Here is a 21,582-nt window from a genome sequence, read left to right on the forward strand (position 1 = left end):
GTATAAATATGCAAAACCAGGAGTAATGTGCTCACACGTGTATGTCCCTGTGTAGCAGCATCCTGGACCATTTGTAAATGTGATAGTGAGGCCTGATCAATATCGACATAAAGTGCACTACAATAACAAATGCTTGTAAAACTCTCTTTAAGTCACAACAAAGATAAAAAGGATTAACTCTAGAGAATCCATTTTTACCCCAAGGTTGGTAACAACTTGTTTGGCACATGTTGCAAGAGGACTCAAGTCAGAAAGGTGGACACCTTGGGCCACTCGGCCCAAAAATAATGACCTCATGAAAATTTAAAAGAGTCAGAACCAGCCATGCTCTGATGCCCTGAGGCATCCTAACATCAGCACTGTGGGGCTGGGTTCAATACGATTCAGTGGAAAGTCAGCTGACTGTCATCTGCAGTGTGTTTTATTAATAAGAGAGCTCAGTTAATACTAAAAAGAAGAGGCCCGAGGATGAATCCTTGAGCTATACCACAGAGGGTGGCCAATGATGAATGACATTTACCATGAGAAACGGAAAAACTTCTGTCAGACAGTTTCGACTTGAGCCACTCCAAGGCAGTGCCTCTAACATGCTGCTCTAGGTGGGAAATTAAAACATTGTGATCTAATGCGTCAAAAGCTGCTGTGAAATGCAAAAGCATAAGTATGACAGAGTCCCCAAAGCCAATGGTTAAAAAAATACCAATAAAAACGTTCAAAAGTGCAGACTCCGTGCTGTGATTTGCTTTAAAACCTGACTGAAATACCTCAGAAATATTGGGAGTGTTTAAAAAAGGCTGCAGCTGTAAGATCTCTACTTTTTCCAAAATTTTAGAAATGAAAAGGAAGCTTGAAATAGGTCTGAAACTGGACAACAATCAGACATTGTACATCATCTTAAGTCAGGCTGCTGCTTATAAGCCTTTGAATATAAGTTCCAATATTGTTGAATATAAGGTCCAATAGTGCCCCAAATGTCTTTAAAAAAACAAACAAGTGGGAGGATATCATTGGGAGAGCCCGATCTGAGTAACAAGTTTCCTCAATTATGATAGACACTGGAACAAAATGGCTAAAAACTGCAGGAGTGATAATAAAGAAAGGGTAATAAGAAGGATGTAAGATATGTGCTCTACCAGTTAAAATCTCGTCAACAAAGAAATGTAAAAATAACTTCTGTACATTTGGACTGAGGAGGGTTAAGTACAGAATTTTCAATGCTAAATAATACACAGGACTTGTGGCAGTGGCTGTTGATAACGTTTGAAAAATATACAGATTTCTGGTTCCTTATGATATTTACTCCAACCATCTTTTTAGATAAGTGTCTTATTATCATAAGACACTTGTAGCTTGCCTTTTTTTCCATTTATATTCTGCTTTTTTTTAAACATTCTCTTGGAGCAGCAGTATTTCTGTCCTAGCTTTGCTAAATGTTGGCATTCTTCCTTTTGGTGCAGTGTATCAGGAAAACCGAAACAAAACAGCAAAACTGAAGCCAAAGAGCCCCCTCTCCCCACTTCTAGAGCATGTGATGCTCATAAATACGTATTCACACAGAAATACACATTAAATGGTCACTTTCACACATTTAATGCTTTGTGATTCATTGTGATTCACTGTTACAAGGGTAGAGTATAGTGGATTTAACTGAATTCAATTAATTGAAATCAGCTAGATAAGTGTAAATATATAGAATATATAGAATTAAACTGAAACATTATCAGAGATTTACTAAGCATAGCATAAGTAAAACCCGGGAACTTTATTTAAAAAAATTATATATACCTGGGAATCCCACAGGCCAGTGGGAGCCACAAAGAGGCCGCTAGGAAAGCTGCAACCACCAAATACCCGCAAAGAGTAAGGCAAGTCCTGAGGAGTCAGCTGAATGGTAAGAACAAGGTCCGGGCTATCAACACCTTCGCCCTGCTGGTGATCACATGCCCTGCTGGGATAATAAGCTGGTCAAAGGAGGACTTCAAGACAAGGAAGCCTCTGAGCATGCATGGAGGGTTTCACCCCAAATCCAGCACCCTGACTGTACGCTAAGCGTAAGGAAGGGGGCTGAGGACTAGTGAGTGTCATAACCTTAAGTTCCCAGGCCTCTGGTAGAGGACCCGAGCTTGGAGGATAAAGACTGCACACCGTCTATATATATCTATATCTATCTATATCTATCTATAACATATATATCTATATCTATATATATATATATATATATTTTTTTTTTAATAACTCTTCCCATTTATCCGCACCAGTGAATCTGTGTGTACACTCGTATTAATTTAATATCAGATATCACAGATGCACACATGTGTTTACACTCCAGCACACTGTGCTATGAAGTCCTGCGATCAAAGAGCCACACCATGTGCACACACATACTGTGATGTGTGTGCTATATATATGTGTCCACAGTGGTTCCTGCTTGTGTGTGTGTGTGTGTTGTGTGTGAGTGCTCCCCAGCTGTCTCGCAGAGCTCCCTGTTGTTTGGCCTGACATGGCAGACGGAGCCGGCGCTGTAAACTCTCGGATCAATGCTTGTTTGGAAGATTTCTGTATCTAATTCCACCAAAGTCAGCAGCACTGCATCTTCTGATGTGTGTGTGTATATGTGTGTTTGTGTACCCTAGGGTGCTTGAATTTGTGCCCATGTGTGCGCATGCTTGCATCTCCATCTTCCTAATGAGTTGTATATGTGAGCATGTGCGGAGGAATGCTGCAGGAGGTCCTGGTGTGTGTGGATGCAGAACATCAGTGTGTGCCTCGGTGGCCTACACACACACACACACACACACACACACACACACACACACACACACACACACACACACACCCGAACATACAGAGCTAAGAGTCATACAGCAGGGGCTAAAGACAGACACACACAGACAGACATCATCAGTCTCTCTCGCACCTCCCCCTTGCTTTGATTAAAGCCACAATGTTATTACTTGAGCAGACCAGCATTAGCTTATTGATTTATCTCCCCCAAACCTGCACACACTCACACACACACACACACTCAACATGCCAGCACACCTTGTGATTGCACATTTGGGCACCCATGTGCATGCATGACGGAACAAACGCATAAACATACTCTGACACCACAGCCGTGCACATTAACACACTCATATGCACCATTACAGGAGACCACCCGCTCCAACAAACCAAACGCAAGCTGTTAGCTTCCCCCCCTCGCCAGTTACCTCCCCGCCTCCCTCCCATCGTCACATCAGGGATTTCCAGCGCTCCCAACACGTTGCCGGCATCGTGGCCCTGCAGATGTCACTTAGCTGCAGACACACCTCTTCATTTCTCCATCTCGCCAGCCGTCCGCCTCTCATGGGACATAGAGGAGGGACCGAGCGGAGAGCACTGAGTGCATGTGTGGGTGTGCAGTGTGTGTGTTTGTGTGGCTACAGAGGGGGAGGGGAAAGGATCTGGGCAGGTTAATGAATTAGTAATTAGGATTGACATTGCGTCTGCAGTGGGTTTTCCTCCAAACTATTTCCACCCCTCTCTCCCTCTTATGCCTCTTTCTTTCTGGTCATCTGTGCATCCTCTGAACTCTCTTTGTCATCTTCACACCCCACCTCCCCTTGTACTTCTCCTCTCTTCATCCTTCTCCTTGGATAACCCCCTCCTCTACCTGCCTGGCTATGGGCCTCCCCTGTCTAACCTTCTCCTCCCCTTGTCTTCAAACGCACACCAGGCTCTTTTGTTCTGTCCACATCATCATCTCTTTTGCTTTATGCATCTCTCTCTCTTTTTCTTCCTCTTAATTCTCCCTGTGCCGCTTCATCACCCTTTTCACTCGCTCTCCTCCTTCTTCAGTTTTCTTCTAATGCGCTATTGATCTCTGGGATATTACTGAGGTCTCCACAGTCTGTGCAGATGTTACTTTAAAACTTGGCACTCCTGGACATTTGAAAGGGACGTGCTTCAGAGTCCTGAAGTACCAACATTGGAAGATTTTGGCACCAGTCAGTGCAGAGCCATATGAATGATTGGATGCTACTGCTGTGCTTCTGTTCATGACCTTGAGGTTCTTTAGTATGAAGGTACTGTCAAAGCAGAGCACTGTACAAAGGCAGTTCTGATGGTCTGAACTGCCTCCTGATTGAATTTAGCTGTGCTTGTGAAGTGAAAGAGAAAGGAGAGAAAAATGGTGTCAGACATATGCTGTTACAGGGTGAAAATATCCCCTTTGTTTTGTCAAGGGCGGAGGGGAAGCAGAAGCTAATTTCCACTATATGCTGAGAGATAACATTAAATGCTTACCTGTTAGTTGGACCAAGAATGATAACACTTTTGTGTTAAATCCTCTGCAATCCAATTGATCATATGTGGCTCAGAGCAGGCACCATCAGCAGCCTGACAGCACAATCACAGTTTCATACCATGGTGTGTCTATCAGTCTGAAAAAGAAAATTAGACTCCCTGGCAATTTCTCATTTTGACAAATGCAAATGTGCACATACACATGAATATTAATATGGGGTGGGGCAAAAGCATGTGCATTGTATTAATGGCAATTTAAGGCGTTGCAGAAAGTGTTTATCTGACACTGTGTGCTCATTCCTTAAAACCAGTGGTCGTGTTTAGCGGTTCAATTGGGATTATTGCTTTTCTCAGTAGGCTTTAATCATAGTTTTGACAGAGGAGATAGGAGCACAAACAGCATTAGAAAAAAAGGGGGACTGACAAAGATCAACAGAAAGCGCTCGACCTGCTGTTACTGATGATTAACAGTGCCCTGAAAACAACTTCTGACAGAACTCAAGGCTAACCACAGGTCAAAGGTCAAGACAGTGGTCCGTTGCGATAGAATTAAAAAAATGCAAGTAGATTTTTCCATCATCAGTTGCACAATACAAGAACATTAGGATGTTCACTTTCATTTATGTGTGGTAGGTTACAGTATGTTCTGGCATGATTACACTGAGCTGTTTCATGTAACGTGGTTCACTGTGGGTCAAGCGGGCTATTGACTGTTTCATAGGTCATGTTTTCCCTTTTCAGGCATCCTGCTGAATTCCTGTTGAAACCAAACTTCAGCATGACCAATGCAGCGTCCCAGATATGACAGCTGCAGGACTTTAGACCTTGGACAACACCATCTGAATGTCTGTAAATCATCTGCATGCTCTCTTTTTCTGGTCAGTTCCCAAACTTTTCTATTCACACCATCAATTCTTAATTCTAATATCTGGTGGAGAGGGGGGGGGGAGTAAAGCCATCCAAGATCCCAGGACCTTAGTGTGGGAAAGGTTTGACCACCTTTGAGCACTCTATAGCTCTAATACCACAGGTCCAGCTGCAACTAAGCTCCAGGTCTCCAGGTTATCATCAGTGGTCAAAGACGAGAAGCACTTATGTCAACACAACTGTCGGCGCTAATCTTCACTGCGGGCTGCAGTGTTTGATATCAACAGGCCATCGAGACACGTCTCGTTCACACCGCGCTCTAGCCACGGGAGAGTGATGGTACTCCCGAGCGGTCCGAGGAGCGGGTTTAGAGTTTCTCAGCTGCCACTCAAAGCACGCATAAGCTCCACACGGAGGAGGAGACGGGCAGGACGCCTCCGTTCATCCGTCCATTCATCAGAATTAATCCGGACCTCCCGCTTTCCCCTAGCAGCCTGAGCAGAGGCGCGAGACGACACCACGAGCTGCTTCGGTTGGACGTCAACGTCGGTCGCGCGAGCGAGAAGGGGGGCAGCTGAGGAAGGGAGAGAAAAAAGAGCCCGTCTGTCAGTGTGTGGCGTGTGGATGTAGGGGAAGAGAGGGGGAGAGAGGACCAGTGCCGCCGCGCAACTCCCAGCATATTTCAGCATCCGACTGGACGCATTTCACCGGTGAGTGAAGACACGACATTTATTTTTAAGACAAACGGTCAAAGTGTGAAGATATTAACCTAGTGCGACTGTGTTAGCGCTTCCGCCGCTGTTTAACCGGCGGGTCTAGCGAAGCCCATGCTGGGTGACCGTTTAGTTTATTAGCGAGAGGGGCATTTCTCACAGAGGCTGTCTTTAGCTTTCCTGTTTTTCTTGCTAATGTGGGAGCAAAAATGCTCACGCGGGGCTGCAAGCCTCCTCGCGCCGGCAAGCTTAAGGAGAGCCGTGTTTGAGGAGCTAATGCAGGCTGTGAGATACGCACCGTGCGGGCCGTGGGATTTTACGGAGGTGTGTGCGTGTCTGTGTGTTTGTGTCCCCCGAGAGGAGGCAGAGAAAAGCGTTTCCTCTGCTTTTTTAGGAGGACAAGTCGGTCTTGAAACGCGACCAAGGCACTATTTTGGAGGAAAAGAAAGACACCGGCCTCAATTGAGCTTGAACCGTGTCTCCCAGCCATCCTGTTGTCATGGTTACTGGCTCGAGGAGGCTGGGAGAACATGGTTGTCTCGCACTGTGGTCTCTCTCGCTCTCTCTCTCTCTTCTTCGCGCACACACACACGCACACACACACTGGTAGAAACAATAAGCCTCGTCTGTCTGGTGTTTGTTTATGTCTTTTTAAGTGCATTGGGGGGGACTCGCTAGAAAAAATAACACTGGGCCAAAGCTCTCAAATCAAGTGTATCCTATACATATAAGGGCAAAGGTGAGCTGTAACCATGAGACATGTACCTTGAATAACATCATACATACTCTAAATTCTTTCCATAATGTCCAAATACAGGAATATTACAGACCTTGCAAAGACACTGCTGTGTCTTTGCTTCTTCAGGATGTGGGAGGCTTCTTTTTTAACAGGTGTTTGATAGCCGCTTATTTTTTATCCCCAAAAGCAAAGTCGCTATTATCTTAATTATAGCCATTTACATGTCTAGTCTAGATCCATTGTAATTCATTCCCCCGATACAACTGTGGGCTCTTCCCAGGCAAACGTGTTGCTCGCTCTCCAGTGTATTCATTTCATACTCAAGGTGTCAGACATCCAGACACACTAGCACAGCAGCTCCACACCAAAGTGTCACCTCTTGTTGTCTTTTTCTTCTTTTTAAATCATCCCACTAATGACTTTATTAGCAGATGTGGAAAAAACACAAAACATTTTACTCATTCAGACTATTGTTGTGTAAATATAGGGTTTTAGATATTAAACATATACAAAACACACTGAAATTCCAAAATGACGGCAACCTATGGTAGCACTTCATAGCACAGCCTGTGACTTACGGTGTAATATCTCAACACTTACTATGCAAATCTTCAGAATTATCGCTAGGTACGGTGGAATAAGGGTAACAATTTGAGTTCTTAAAGGACATAAGAAACAAATTATACTGTAAGCAATTTGAAGTAGTGAGTAACACCATGGTATTTTAGAGGAAAAGACAAACAGTATTTACACATCTTGCACTATAATTACTCAGTACTTTTAGGGACTGTATTACTGAGTAGCCTAACCTCTTCTTACATAGTGGTTACAAAGTATATTTAGGGCTGTGCCATTCAAATGAGCTATTTTAAATTCAAAGCTTTAATGTAATTATTCATATTGAAAAATTCAAGGATAGTTAATTCAAATTCATTGTCCCCAAATAATACATAATTACAATGTAAAATGATTAGCTTAGGCTAATCAGTAATACAGCCCCTAAAATCTGTGGATATATATATTTTTTCAATCCTTGAAAATTTGTTACCACCATTATTCTATAAACTATATTTTATACCTTCTGTTAAGTATGTTTAAGTACTGAATATAACAGCCTAAATTCAGAAATATTACACAACGGATTTAAGGAAATTACTCCATAGTATGTGAGCTGTATTACAAATGTTTCCAAATCTACACTTTTCAAAATCACTCACATGTCACAAAGGTCTGTTATGCTTGCTGTGCATAATAATGAGTGAATTTGTATTAGAAGGTGAAAGCACCCAGGGGAATCGGCCCAAAACAAGATAAATCACCACATTATTGTAAGCATGTATTTAGATGTAAGCAGTTAGAGTGACAAAATGTGAGCGGACAGTTGACCTTGACTGCACAGAAGTGACATATTGGGGTGATTTCAGGGAGCTGGCTGACTGTTACGCTCCACTGGGCTGGTCTAGCAAGTTTTAGGCTCTGTGATAATGCTGGTGTGACTTGCAGCACAGGCATGAATGCTAAGAAAATAGCCCTGGACCACTTCCAAGTCCACATTTTCCTGCCTGCTTTCCCATCCTCAGCTTATAAGCAGGAAATGATGACATTATTTTCTTCCTCTCTGCATCTGTGCTTGTAGCACAACAGCATTTTTGAAAGGTGACTCTGTGCTGTGTGTGCATGTATGAGGATAGGCTGCAGGGCCAGTACTGCACCCAGCCTACATATTATGAACAGGGTCAGTAGGTCATTTATAGTATAGGACTAGTCTTTCTGAGCATGTCTTACTGATAGTATAAGAGAGGAGAAGGGAAGAACAGGGGAGGTTTGCCTTCTCTGTTCTTAGTATGCAGATCTAATATCATCTGTCAATATTCAGCTGGCAGCTTCATGAATTAATTTTGATTACTAATTAGCTTGTAGAAAGTATTTAGAAGGCTGTCCCGGTGGTCTTAATGCTGCTCTGCGGTAGATTTTCTATTGAAAGCTAAAATAAAACTGCGGTACTGTTCCTTCTACATGTATAGCAACAGCTTATTTATTTTGATAGTATAATTTACATTTTAGAAAAATAGGGTGATCAGCTTGATGTCAACTACTGTGGTGAAACACCAGCATTGCATCCTTCACACCACTTGACAGTATTGTGGTGCTGCCTTTTAGTAAGAAATGCTCACGGTGGCACGCAGCACAAACAAAAGAGCTGCATACAAATGCTTCTATGTTAAATGAACGGGGGCAGCACTGCAAACGTAATGAGGTCAGGCAAGTTGAAAGTGTCAATTGATGGCCTGCTCCAGCATCTAAATTCAGTGAAAGGTGGTGCAATGATGCTCAACAGAGGTATCTACAGGCAGGGGAGTGCTTCCAAAAAGATTTACTAGATAGAGAGATAGCTAGACAGAGATTAATGGATTAAGACGATTAAGTCTTCATAGAGCAGAACACAGTTAAGGCTAGTACAATACTTATATCATATTGAAAACCAGTATCCTGATTTTCTTTCCTATTGTGTCGCTCGTTCATTTGTTAAACTCCCAAAGAATCCTGGGTAATCCTCTCCACTGCATCACATTACATTCAGTGACTGCCAATGAAATCTGGCCAGAGTGCAACACCACTTGAGGAGTCCTGTGCTTATAGGCACAACAGTATCCTGTTTTTATGTATTTACAGAGTAAGAGAAACCAATTTTATACTTAAAGGTCAGGTTAGCCTGTTAATATAACTGTATAATGTCTTTGATTGTGGACAAGGACTGTTAAGTCTGAGAAAATGGAAGCTATGAGTTTGAAAGGCACGGCACATCTATTGCTGCAATCATTCAAAATGTCCAAATGGGAATTCATGCATTATTTCAGACTGTCTTCTCACTGGGGTTGAGTTGTATGTTAACATTAGCCAGCCGACCACTGTGAGTACAGGAAGCAGTGTTTGCTAATTTGTCTGCCAAAGTGTGTGCAGCACAGACTCACCAGACCAGTATTATTTTTGCTATAGCCTTTAAATAACCAGTAGGACAAAATGAGTAAAGTTAGGGACACCTAACAAAATCTATCAAATTAGTAAATATAAAATTAGAGAGACAGTAAAGAAGACTTAAGTCCCACCCACACATAAAGTGATTTACTTGTTCCAAATCGCTTTTCAATTATTGATCAGTTTGCAAGAGGATATTCCAAGCCCCCTTTGTGTAGGTAATGTATTTGTATGGTAATGTATCTCATATGTCATTCACCAGTATTGCTTTAGTTCCTCGCTTCAAAGGTGAAAAGACTTTAATTTATGACCCTTGACTTTACATCGGTTATTTTGCCTGTTGTTGCTACACATGGTTGCTTTTTATTGACATTATAACAGCGCTTATTCGTACACTGGCAGGTTCCCATGGTGCTACATTCATACATCATGAGAATCTCGATCAGAGCAGTCTGTCAGTATCTTTGTACAACTCTCTGATCTTGCTCAACACAACAACAAAGAAGGGAACCCTTGGATGACCACTAAATTAGAAGAATAGCACAAAAAAGGCACAAATAATAGCCAATCGAGTGGACTAGTCTATCACTGAGCTAACACAACAGAGAGACAGATAACCATTCACACTTGCAGTCACTCTTGTAGCCAGGTTTGAACAACCAGTTACGATATAACCAGATACAAAAACTACTGTGTATAGCTCTTAAAATTGAATTGATTATACTAATATTGTTTGTAATTTGTTCAGATATTAAATAAATGGGAGTTTGTTTTAAAAACATAAGTCGATGTGTCAGTGTCTGTGTTTAATGTGATCTTGGGTGTGTCAGAATTATGCCATGTTTTCAGTCACAAAGGCTTCCCCTTTTCAATTAAAATTTAGCACGTGCACAATTTAAGTTAAATAAATATTGAACCTAAGGATCTAAAGCAGCGGCATCTTCAGCACCACTGTGAGCTTTGTGTTCCTGTAAGATCTTCTCAGCACTTTCTTTTTCACTCTTATTATCTCAGTAGTTGCTTCTCTGCTGCTTATAGAGACCAGTCATGCTTATCACCAGAGACTCCCATTGGACTGCAGCTCTGTGTCTCAGGGATCAATAAATCACACCATGGTGTATGTCTATGTGCAGTCTTTGCAGTGTGTGTGTGTGTGTGTGTGTGTGTCACAGAAGCACATGTAGACAGATAGAGAGATATAAAAGGCACAAGAGGGAAGAAAAGAGCTATTTAATGGCAACTTGGTCTTTTATCCATCATTCTCACTGGATTGGTGAGTTATAAGTCTAGGCGATGGCATGGTTTTAGATGTGTGTGCTCATGTTTGCACGTTGGTCACATGATTGGCAGGTTGTCTGATCACAATTAAAGGAAATTGATAACGGTTAAGAGCCCCAGTGTTCTGCTGACAAAAGTGGAATGCATGCATCCATCCTGATAGCCATTGTATATGTTGAGACACAAAGACTCAGAGACACACAGACACACACATGCCCCATCTGATAACCGGCCCCCCAAACACACACACACACACACACACACACACACACACACACACACACACACACACACACACACACACACACATGTCTGGTTTGCTATCCTCGTGGGGACATCCCGTTGACATAATGCTTTCCCTAGCCCCTTACCCTAACCCTAACCATTAAAAATGAATGCCTAACCCTAACCCTTACCCTAAACCTAACCATAACCTAACTGTAACCCTGACAGTAAAACCGCATTTTGAGTGTGAAAATTGCTTTCAACCCCGAGGGGACCTGGATTTTGGTCCCCACGGTGCAGAAAGTCCCCACCAGGATAGTAAAAGTCAGATTTTGGTCCCCACCAGGATAGTACGAACCCGTACACACACACACACACACACACACACACACACACACACACACACACACACACACACACACACACACACACACACACACACACACACACACACACCCTGTCTCTCTCTCATTGGCTGTGTTTTCTTCATCTGTCCATGTGGGGTGTCTGAGCACATCTGCTCTGTCTCTCCTCAGCAGCCGGATTCATAGTGCTGCTCACTTCCACTATCCTTCTTCCTTCTTCCACCCCCTCCTTTGGATAAGACCCATTTACCTCAATTACTGCAAAATGAGTGGCAGAGAGTGCAGAGTTAGACTGTGAGATAGCAGAAAGCATAATGGTGAACAGATGAGGAAGACAGAGTGGGAGAAAAACAGAACACCGGAGACATGCAGAGAGGGAGAGACGGAGAATTCCCACTTCTCGTGTCTGGTTTCATAACCGCTCACTGCTTCCATTTATGGAAATGTTTCACTGCTTTATTTGTGCATCTGTGTGTGTGCATGTGTGCATTTCACTGCTTAATAATATGTGCAAATTCCACTTTGTGGAGTAGCATAAATACATGCAAATTGTTCATATGCCTCATACTCATACATGAATATGGAATCCATAAAGCCCCGCTGGAAATGTGAGCACCCGAGTTTGGGAATATTCAAGCTCATTATAGTAGAGATTGGTCAGCAAATTCTCATCCAAAAATGTTTTGGGGCCTAAGAAGCTTTCAGATTCATTACTAGTTTGTGAGATACACTTTTCATAGTGTGCTATAATGGAGTTTTAAATGTCTTGTTTTTGAAAACTATGATGTTTTCATGGATGGAACTCTGAAACAATCTGGTGACTTATGAATAATGCAAACCACTCCCATAATCCTTCTAGTAAAAGACAAAAAAACAAAAGAAAATGAGTCGGCCAGTCACCGATGGTGTACTCAGAAAGACTTTGTTCAGAAATCTGTCGGTCCTTTGAGATCATTGCAGCAGCAGTCAGAGAGAGGATGAGGATTAGAGGAGGCTACAGTAGCAGAGACACAGTGCCTGGTTGTGCCTGTGTTGTGTTTTGTTCCGTTTTTAAAAGTTTACCTGCATTTCTTGCTGCGACACAAGACTGTCTTCGGCTTTTCAGAATGAAATGCGACAAGCAAGATGCACTCTTATTTGTGTCTTTTAAATGTGTCTACAATAACACTCCCAGAGTGAGAGCTCCAGCTTGTATTTGTGTGACAACATAAGTAAAAGTCAAAGAAGTTCAACTTTAGTAAGGGGAGAGCGATTTGTATGAGGCTCTCCATAAATTCATCATCCTTTTGCAACTCTGATGAAACAGTTTCTGGGCCTGTGGTGTCCTCATGCTCAGGGGGTAAGCCAAAGCACTTCCAACATCATGCTTGTAGATACAAATTTGGCTCACTATCTAGCATGCCATAAATTTGTCCTCTCTAAAATGGTTCAGTTTTTTTCTGCACAGTTTGGCAGACAATTTTTCCCCTGAGAAACCAGAATCCAGATATGGATGTTCATTTCGGCCTAACAGGACCCTTACCTACATCTGCATGCCATCAGAGGAAGCTATGAATTCCACTAAATATTTTACTGCAGTTGTGCTGCAATTCCCAAGCTGTGGATGATTCAGCAAAGCAGAGAACCAGTAGAGCATGAGCAGACAGACAGGGCTGCTCCCTGGCTGCCCTTTTTATGATACTGACACGTAGCACAACATAGCAATAAAAACATAATCAAATATTCTTGATCTTGGAAACAGCATTTGGCCCAATAAATAGCTGTTCTGGAGCTGTTCAGTATGATATAAACTCCCTCAGCTGATGAAGCTTATCCAGCTTTCATGTCATAGACGTTCATGTTTCAGTCTTTGAATCTTAAAGACTGAGCTTTGAAGTTGCTCGACTTTATGTGAAACTAAAAATCCAAAGCCTAAACAAATTTGCTTTCAATGAGAGAAAGCCAATCAATATGAGAAGCTGGAACCAAATAAGCTTTGCTTAACAGTGACTAAGAAACGATTCATTATTCATTAATTATTCATTTTTCTCTTAGTCACTATTTCACACTATCATTTCATCGGATCTCAAAAAAGATAAATGCATATTTTTTATTCTCACTAAGTCTCTCTCCATATAATTTATATAAGAAAAATACACCAACAGCTGCATTATTCAACATTTTACAACAGGAACCGTTTCTGAGAGCTGCTCATTAGCATTTGCCCTTAAACTCCTGAAAGGTGAATATAAACAGAGGGCTAACAGATCAGCAGCAGACCTTTACAATACGTGTACAGAGTTCTATGATGCATTAAGTGTGTGTTAGCCATCATCAGTGATGAACCTAACACTATGCTGTCAGAACATCTGATTGTTTTGTTTTTTTTAAATAAAAATTGTTTTCCCAGGTCTTGATAATCAGTGGACAAAAAAAATCAATCAATCAACCACTGACCCTAACATAGGATTAGGATTAGGGCCTAGAGGATGTGATTGTGGTTGTTGCCGTTGATGACTTGGACCTCACAGGGTTAAGTGCATTGAAGGCAGGCATCTCCATGGAGATCAAGAGGAGCTACTATTATAAGGAATCTGCAGAGAATCTCTGTGCTTGCCTGTGTTCCTCTGCCGTTCGTCGCCCTCCTTTCAGAGCTGTTTTGGGATCATCTGCTGCAGAGGACATAATGTTCCAACATATACTGTATGTCTCTCTCCAACACTGGCTTGCACACCTAAAAACACACATATGCACAGCTGCTGCTTTGGTAAGAGTGACCTCTGTGACGAGAGAAATAATCAAATGACTGCTCTGGTTCATGGTGGTGTATCTTTCTTTTCTTCTTTTCTCTGCAGAGGATACATCCAGATTTAAGGTTTAATCTGCATCTTCTGTCTAAGTGAAGAGTCACCCCTCCCCTGCAGGGAAGGGCACCATGACCCAGGAGGGGCAGGCTCTGCCCTCTCCCACCCCACCAGAGAACCCAGTAGAGCCCAGTACAAGCACCACCACTGACCCACCCAAAGAGACACATGACAAGACAGATGAGGACAAGGTGGATGCTCGGGCAAAGGATGAGACAGAGGAAGGAAAACAAGAAGAAGACGTCAGGGAAAGTGAGGAGGGGGAAACACAGAGAGAAGTAGAAGGGATGGTGGAAGTGGAAGGTGATAGAAGAGAAGGTGAGTTGAAAGAGGAGTGTGAAGATGGGGCCGGGGATGAGCATCAGCTGACAGAAGGAGAGGCGGAGGGGGAGAGGGAAGGGACGAAGGGGGGAGGATGTATAAATATGGAGGAAACCTTAACAGGGGAGGAGACAACACATGAGGCGGAGGAGATGAAAGAGGAAGAGGAGGGGAAGGAAAATGAAGAAATTCACCCATGCACAGAGGAGGAGGCAACTAATTCTCAACAAGCTGGCCGGTTAGTGGACAAAATTGTATTTTTACCACTTTACCTGTCAGAGCAAGCAAGTGTCATATTGCCTGTTAATTTGCATTACTAAAAAGACAAACACAGCTTCCTCAACCTTATATTTTTATAATAACCTAAGAGTGTCACTTTTGGTCAGTGAGACTGTGTCTATGTCTTTTGCGCTTTGTGATTTGAATATTTTTTATGTTAAATTGTTTTATGTCTGCGGTTCCCTTTGTACATAATTAGCCTAATGTGCTTTACTCATATTTTACAAAATAAATAGTCAATAAGCCTCAACTAAATGAGCTGAAAAAATGGAAGAAAAATATTTAAAGAGCTAAGGGACCCAGCAACCATTTCCCAGCTCCCCAACTGTCCCAGAAAGACATTAGTGGAGGGCAGTCTGTAAAAAGCTCAACATGTGGAAGAAAAATGTGCCTGCTAATTAGCAGATTCATATATGACAAGCAAAAACTACTCAGAATGATAAAGACATACTGAAAGCAAAGTACATCTAACCTTTTTCTTTTAAAAAAAGGGATGAAATAGCGATGCTTTTGTATTGTATTGTAGTAAATAGCACAGTGTTTATAGATGAACAAGATGACTGATCTTTTTTGCATATGTTTATCCATTTTCATGCGTGTATCTCACATGTTTTCTTTTCTTCCCGTTGATATAGATTGGCAAACGGTATAGCTGGGAATGACGATGAAGATGAAGTAGGTGAAGAGGACGAGGGGGGAGATGAGGGGGCGATACAAACACACTTGGACACTTTCAGCTCTAATTTTGAGACAACTGTAGAACAGGCTGACACCGAAGTGGAGGAAGAGGAGGAAGAGGAAGAGGTCCAAAAAGAAGGTGATGGCAGAGAAAACCAGGACAGTTTCAGCTCAGCTTTTGAACAGATTGTCGAGCAGGTCGATGTTCAGGAAGAAGAGGAGGAAGACGAGAGAGAGTTTGAGGAGGAGAGGGAGAAAAGTAGGGTGGACAACAAAGATGGTTTCAGCTCCACATTTGAGCGCATCGTGGAGTCTGCCCTGCTCAGGGGTGGGACCTGCTACAGCAGCCTGGACTCTCTGGATGTTCTGTCACTCACAGATGAGACAGACAGCTGTGTTAGCTTTGAGGCGCCCCTGACGCCGCTCATCCAACAGAGGGCACTGTTACAAGGTCCTGAACCTCTGGAGCTTGAGTTGGCAACAGTTCAGGAGCAAGAAGGGGCTGAGATTGGAACAGATGCCCCAGGGCCTGAACTCGGGGCTGGGGACAGTGCTGGAGCAGTGGCTGGAGTAGGAGGAAGTCCGCTGAGGACCACCATACCTGGGAGCAGGTCAGAGTTTGTGTTGAGCCAGCCTGGACGCTGGGCCATTCCTAATGGCTATCACACAGATTGCCAGGGAGACATGATTAACTCTGTCAGGTAAGTTTTACTTTAGTTCCATGTGTGGACTAAATAACATTATTCTAAAGGGATGAATTTGGTTTAAAAAGTAAATATGACAATCCTGAGAAAATATGGTGTAATACATTAAAGAATTTATATAAAATGAGGATGTTTTTGCATGGTGGGTGAGCAATTTTACACTTTCAATGTTAAACACAGTTTAATGAATATTTAAATGACTGATGACAGCTTCCAGGATATGTGGTTGTTGAAGCCTTGTGCAGATGTCTTACTCAAGTGTAATTAACTTAATGTGACCTTGGCTTAACCAGTAGGTGGCGTGAACAAGTGAAACCCAGCTGTAGGTCCTTAGAGAGGGGGACAGGGAGGGCTGGTTGGGGATGAAAGAGGTGGTCCGCCTCTTTCCACATATGCAAACTGAGACAGTTCTTTAAACAATAACTATGATGGAAGCAACAAATGTAGGCATGCGTTACTCAGCTTAAAATGTTCATATGTTTGGAAAAAAAATCAACTGAGTCTTTCAGTGTTCATGACTGCACAGTTTTGTGCACTCCAGCAAAAATGTTGCATTCACACAACAGACTTAAGCCAAACTGAGCAAACAAAAAGTTGCAATATAAGGAAGCTTTAACATTTTGATGAAACCAGTGGGACTGTTAAAGCAGGACTGCTGCATTTGAAATGAGAGGAGCTGGTTGTGACTGAGTCTCTGGTTAATGTATAGAGAGTTTATTCACCAGTGGCTCGACTATTTGCTCTCTCCAACCTCTTTTGCTTAAAGGATACAGTAGAGAGAGATAACCTCAGTACTGTCAAATGACAGGTTTATGCATCATGACAGAAGACCTTTTGAACAGAAACTCAATTTTTAGGAGGAGTGTGGGGGTTTTCTATGGGAGGGTTACATTAGATAAGATCCATGGCAGCCTGGCAGCATAATGAATCACTTGTGTGAGCAGGACAACTCCAATTCACAAACTCGTTGGGCTTTTCGACAAAGAGAACTAGTTTCGCTCTTGATGAAGATTACATTTTTGACATTTTGACCAGTAACAGGTTGGGTTGGAACCTGATATATTGGTTCACTATGAAGGAAACAGATCATGGTAATAATGCTTATTTCTGCCTCTCTAATGTCACAGACATTAACTTGGTGGAGTTTTGCTATTGAAACTATGATATATTTTATGATATTGATGTTCAAAGTTGGTTATAGCGAAATACCATGCTGAACAAAAGCACATTTTTAGCCTTTAAACTGTGACACTTTGAGTGGGTGTAAAGTTGATTCAGTTGCAGGTTTTATCAGACCTTAGATGTATGTGCCAAATTACCATCAACTCTGTGTACTTCATGGACCTGTAGCTATTATCATAATACACATATGTAAAATCAAAGCTTTATTTATCCAAATAATTAATCATTAAGGAAAATATGCTTGATATAAACTGAATGTATACGAATCAAGTACATTTCATTTGACCAGATTCCATTAAATGTAATTTTGTTACATTTCATGTAACAAAATTACACAGAAATTTTACATGTAACATTGTTACAGGAAGCCAGACCTGGAGGGATTGTGGGGACACGGTAACAGCTGACATGACTTTCTTACAATTAATTACCTTAATAGTAGTAAAATGGGTTGAAGGAGACAACGTAGAGCCACTGAAGGGAGAAGCAGTAACGCGAACCATATGGCGAAAACATGTAACTTGAACTTTGGCTATAGGTCTCCCTCGCTGGTGTGCACACAGTCCCTGTGGCGTGTTCATCAGCGCTTTCCCCCTTGCACAGTTCCTGCAGTTAGAAACATACTGGAATGCCAAATAGATGCACAGACCTTTGGCATTATCTGCTCAGCTAACTGCTGGGATTTGCTCAGACTCTCTGGTATGACTTACAGGATGAATGAAGGATTTTGGATGTCAGTTCTGCTCTTCTTTTCTCCTCTCCTTACCAGTCTACAGATGTTGTACTTTAGGCACAGTCTTGCTTCCTGACCACCAGCGCCAAGCTGAATGAGCTATTGTTTATGTCATGACATCATCGTCTTCAGCTTTCCTCGGCCCAGCAGGGTCTTAGAGTGAATGTGAGTGTGTATGTGTGTAAGTGGGTGATTATTGCTCTGTGCTAGCCAGCCTGCCAGACATTTGAGCACTTAAACCTAGAGTGGATACATCTGCTAGTCAGTCTTAAAGGGAAAGTTTAAGATTTAAAGATACTAACAGTATCCAATTATTTAGTTCTTGATGTCCATTCAGATGCTGTTTTTCAGGCTATTAAAAAGGGAACCTTTAAAACCATTAGTAATTCCAGTGCAAGTTGGTCTTTTAATATTCTCTAGAAGGATCATGGATCATGTGCTTCTGAACTCCTTCTACTGATAAATGAATTTCCTTGCCTTACATTTCTTCTCTCTCTGTGTCATTCAGTGTCGTTGTTTTCACTGTCTCACCTTCTGCCTCTCGATTCATTTTTCCACTTGATTCATGTTATCTCACTATATCACATCTTAGTTATAACACACACACATAGACACACATACACACAGACACACCAGCATATCTTATCTTTCATTCTTCTTGTCTGTCTACTTCCTTTTTTTCTGGTGGGTAGTCAGAGAATTGCCGTGGTTACACATTTTGGCACCTTGGGCGTCATGGACAACGGGCCTTTTTCACTGCGGGACCGAGCAGCTGCAGAGCATAGAATAAAAAATGAAAGTCAGTCAGTCAGTCAGCTTGGCAGACATTATTTTTTTTAATAATCACCTTTGCCCATTATTTTCACTGAGATTAAGAATTTTAGTCATAAGAAAAAAAATTGTTCTAAAATAATTGTAGCAGTTGAAACAACTTTTCAGTTGTTTCAACTGCTACTCATAGGCTGTATAAGAAAATGGACACAGCCACAATGACATCACCTACTGATTAGCGAAGTCCCCTGTTGAAGCCTAATGCTAGGAAGTTTGTCTGAGGCCTTCGTGGTGTTTTTAAAATTGGATGTCTTGAGTAAGGAGGGGAAGTGACTTAGAAACCGAGGGATAACGCACACTCATATGGTAGTAAATTGCTATTTATAATAAGCCCATCCTAAAGCATATGCTACTTGGACCATAATTTATAAAACTGAACATTATTTTGTACTCAGTATGATGTAAAAGTAATGATTAGTCTTTTTGGCATCATAGATCAAGAGAACAGGAGAACTGTTTTCCCCTGGGTGTCTATATCAGTGGTCCCCAACCTTTTTTGCACCATGGACCGGTTTGTGTCCGACAATATTTTCACGGACTGGCCTTTAAGGTGCTGCAGATAAATACAACAAAATAAAACCAGTACCGGTACCAAACAAAAGAAGATTTATTCATAACACACGGGAAAAAACCCAGGGAAATCGAGTTAATGATAAAAACCCTGAAAACCATAAATTTCACACGCGGTACTGGTCTGTGGCCCGGGGGTTGGGGACCACTGGTCTATATGATTTGCAAACAAAGAAGATGCCCCCTGCTGGCCATTAGAAAAAATGCAAGTTTAAGAAACTTGCGCACTGGCTTCACTTTTCAGAGTTGTATTCTGCTCTGTATTTTTGTCTGTGATGTTACTTCTATGTAATCGTGTTTATGGTGTTTTTGCATTGCATTTTTCAGGGTTGTGACTTTGGACGTCATACCTCTGCTATGTACAAAAATGTATGAAAAAAATGGTCTGTAGCCATGCTGTGCTATAATTGTCAGTGACAATGCTGACATTTGTTTCAGTTAGAGCCCCTGTTTTTCCTAAGTTTAGCATGTACACTAATGTTAAAGGATAATACACCCTCTGTCAGTTCTTAGGTTTTACATATCAGGATATAATAAACAATTGGGTCTTAAAATTAGATTAGGTAAATACAACATCAGATGAACAACAACATATGACATATTACACCATGTCATTATTTATTTAACAAAACTAAGACAGAATGCAGAACCATAGAATTGTTAAGTTAAGTAGACCTCATGATTCAGTAGCTTATAGAAACCCTTAATAGCAATAACTTGCGGTAACTTGAGGATCATTGTCCAGTTACATGACCCAGTTTCAGCCAAGCACAATGACTGCAAGGTGCCCAGGTCCTGTGGCTGCAAAAGAAGCCCAAATAATCACCCCTCCACCACCATGCTTGACACTTGGTAGCCCTTCCAAACAAACCACACTTGTTCAGTCTTTTTCTGATTGTGCTGTCAAAAACTTTAACATTTTACATGCTAACTGAGGCCCATTTATCTGAGCATTTCACAGTTTGACCTTGGGGTGAATTTGCTGGGACATCAACTTATGAGAAGATTCGCAACTGCCTGGATGTGAATAATATTTCTCATTGTAGAATGATGGCCTTAAATTGTTTGGAAATGGCCTTATAACCCTTCCCAGACTGGGTAGCAGCAGTTGCTCCTCTGAGATCATTGCTGATGTCTTTCCTCCTTGGCATTGTGTTAACACGCCCCTGAATGCTCCAGACCAGCAAACTGTAATAACATCTGCTTTGGTAGAGGCACTCACACTTTCTGATGATCAGTTTATCGAGTGTTTGATTACTAGTGCATGGATGCTACTTACCATCCTAATTCCAATAGAGGCAATAAGTATATATTTTGTTTTTCATGCACTGCTTCTGCATTTTGGAATAAATTTGTTAAATAATTAATGACACAGCGTAATGTGTCATGTGGTGATGTTCATCTCAGATTGTATTTACCAAATCTTAGAACCTGATAAGAACCAGAATATTTTCATTATGTCTTCATAAATAAAATCTTAGAACTGAAAGAGGGTGTACTTTCTTTTTACATGACTGTAAGTTCATTTATTGTCTGAACTGTGCAGATTGTTCACACAAGGCTCAAATAAGGTAAAGTGTGTTTTATAAATGTAATAAGCAAAGACACACATTTGCTGCCAGTGCCACTGTTTTTTTGCTTGTGTAAGCCCCTGGGTGGTTACATTGTTTACAAGTAAAAGATAGGAAGTAAGTTTCTTTTATGTTTCCCAAATTTGTTGTTGCTTATACCCTACATCTTAATGAAATGTGCTTCATTAGGCTACGTCAGTCACTATAAACAGATGTTGTACTCCCTGGACAAGTAGAAGTGATGAGGCTCCACTTTGAGAAAGCATACACTATCTTTGCAGTGCATGTACATCATCTACAAATGTAGCTATACAAATTTGCTCAAAACCACAAATACAAAAACCTTAATGTTGCATATTTCTATATTATATTCATACTAATCTAAATATTACAAATATGAAAGTCAGATGTTTGTTATCT

At 41.6% G+C, this 21,582-nt stretch overlaps 1 protein-coding gene across 3 annotated transcripts in view; it reads left to right on the forward strand.

The window, feature by feature from the left end:
• The first annotated feature begins 5,529 nt into the window (after positions 1 to 5,529).
• Positions 5,530 to 21,582, forward strand: part of psd2 (pleckstrin and Sec7 domain containing 2) — a 36,454-nt gene continuing 20,401 nt past the window's right edge. For 2 of the 3 annotated variants that reach the window (XM_063499547.1, XM_063499556.1), the window contains exons 1-2: positions 14,735 to 14,852; positions 15,529 to 16,272. In XM_063499547.1, coding sequence (XP_063355617.1) covers positions 14,767 to 14,852; positions 15,529 to 16,272 — 830 coding nt within the window. In that variant the 5' untranslated portion in view covers positions 14,735 to 14,766. Of the gene's footprint in view, positions 5,865 to 14,284; positions 14,853 to 15,528; positions 16,273 to 21,582 lie in introns of those variants that run through there. The other variant, XM_063499541.1, reaches the window with a different exon arrangement.

Source organism: Pelmatolapia mariae, linkage group LG2 (assembly GCF_036321145.2).
Source record: "Pelmatolapia mariae isolate MD_Pm_ZW linkage group LG2, Pm_UMD_F_2, whole genome shotgun sequence".
Taxonomy (NCBI): Eukaryota; Metazoa; Chordata; class Actinopteri; order Cichliformes; family Cichlidae; genus Pelmatolapia; species Pelmatolapia mariae.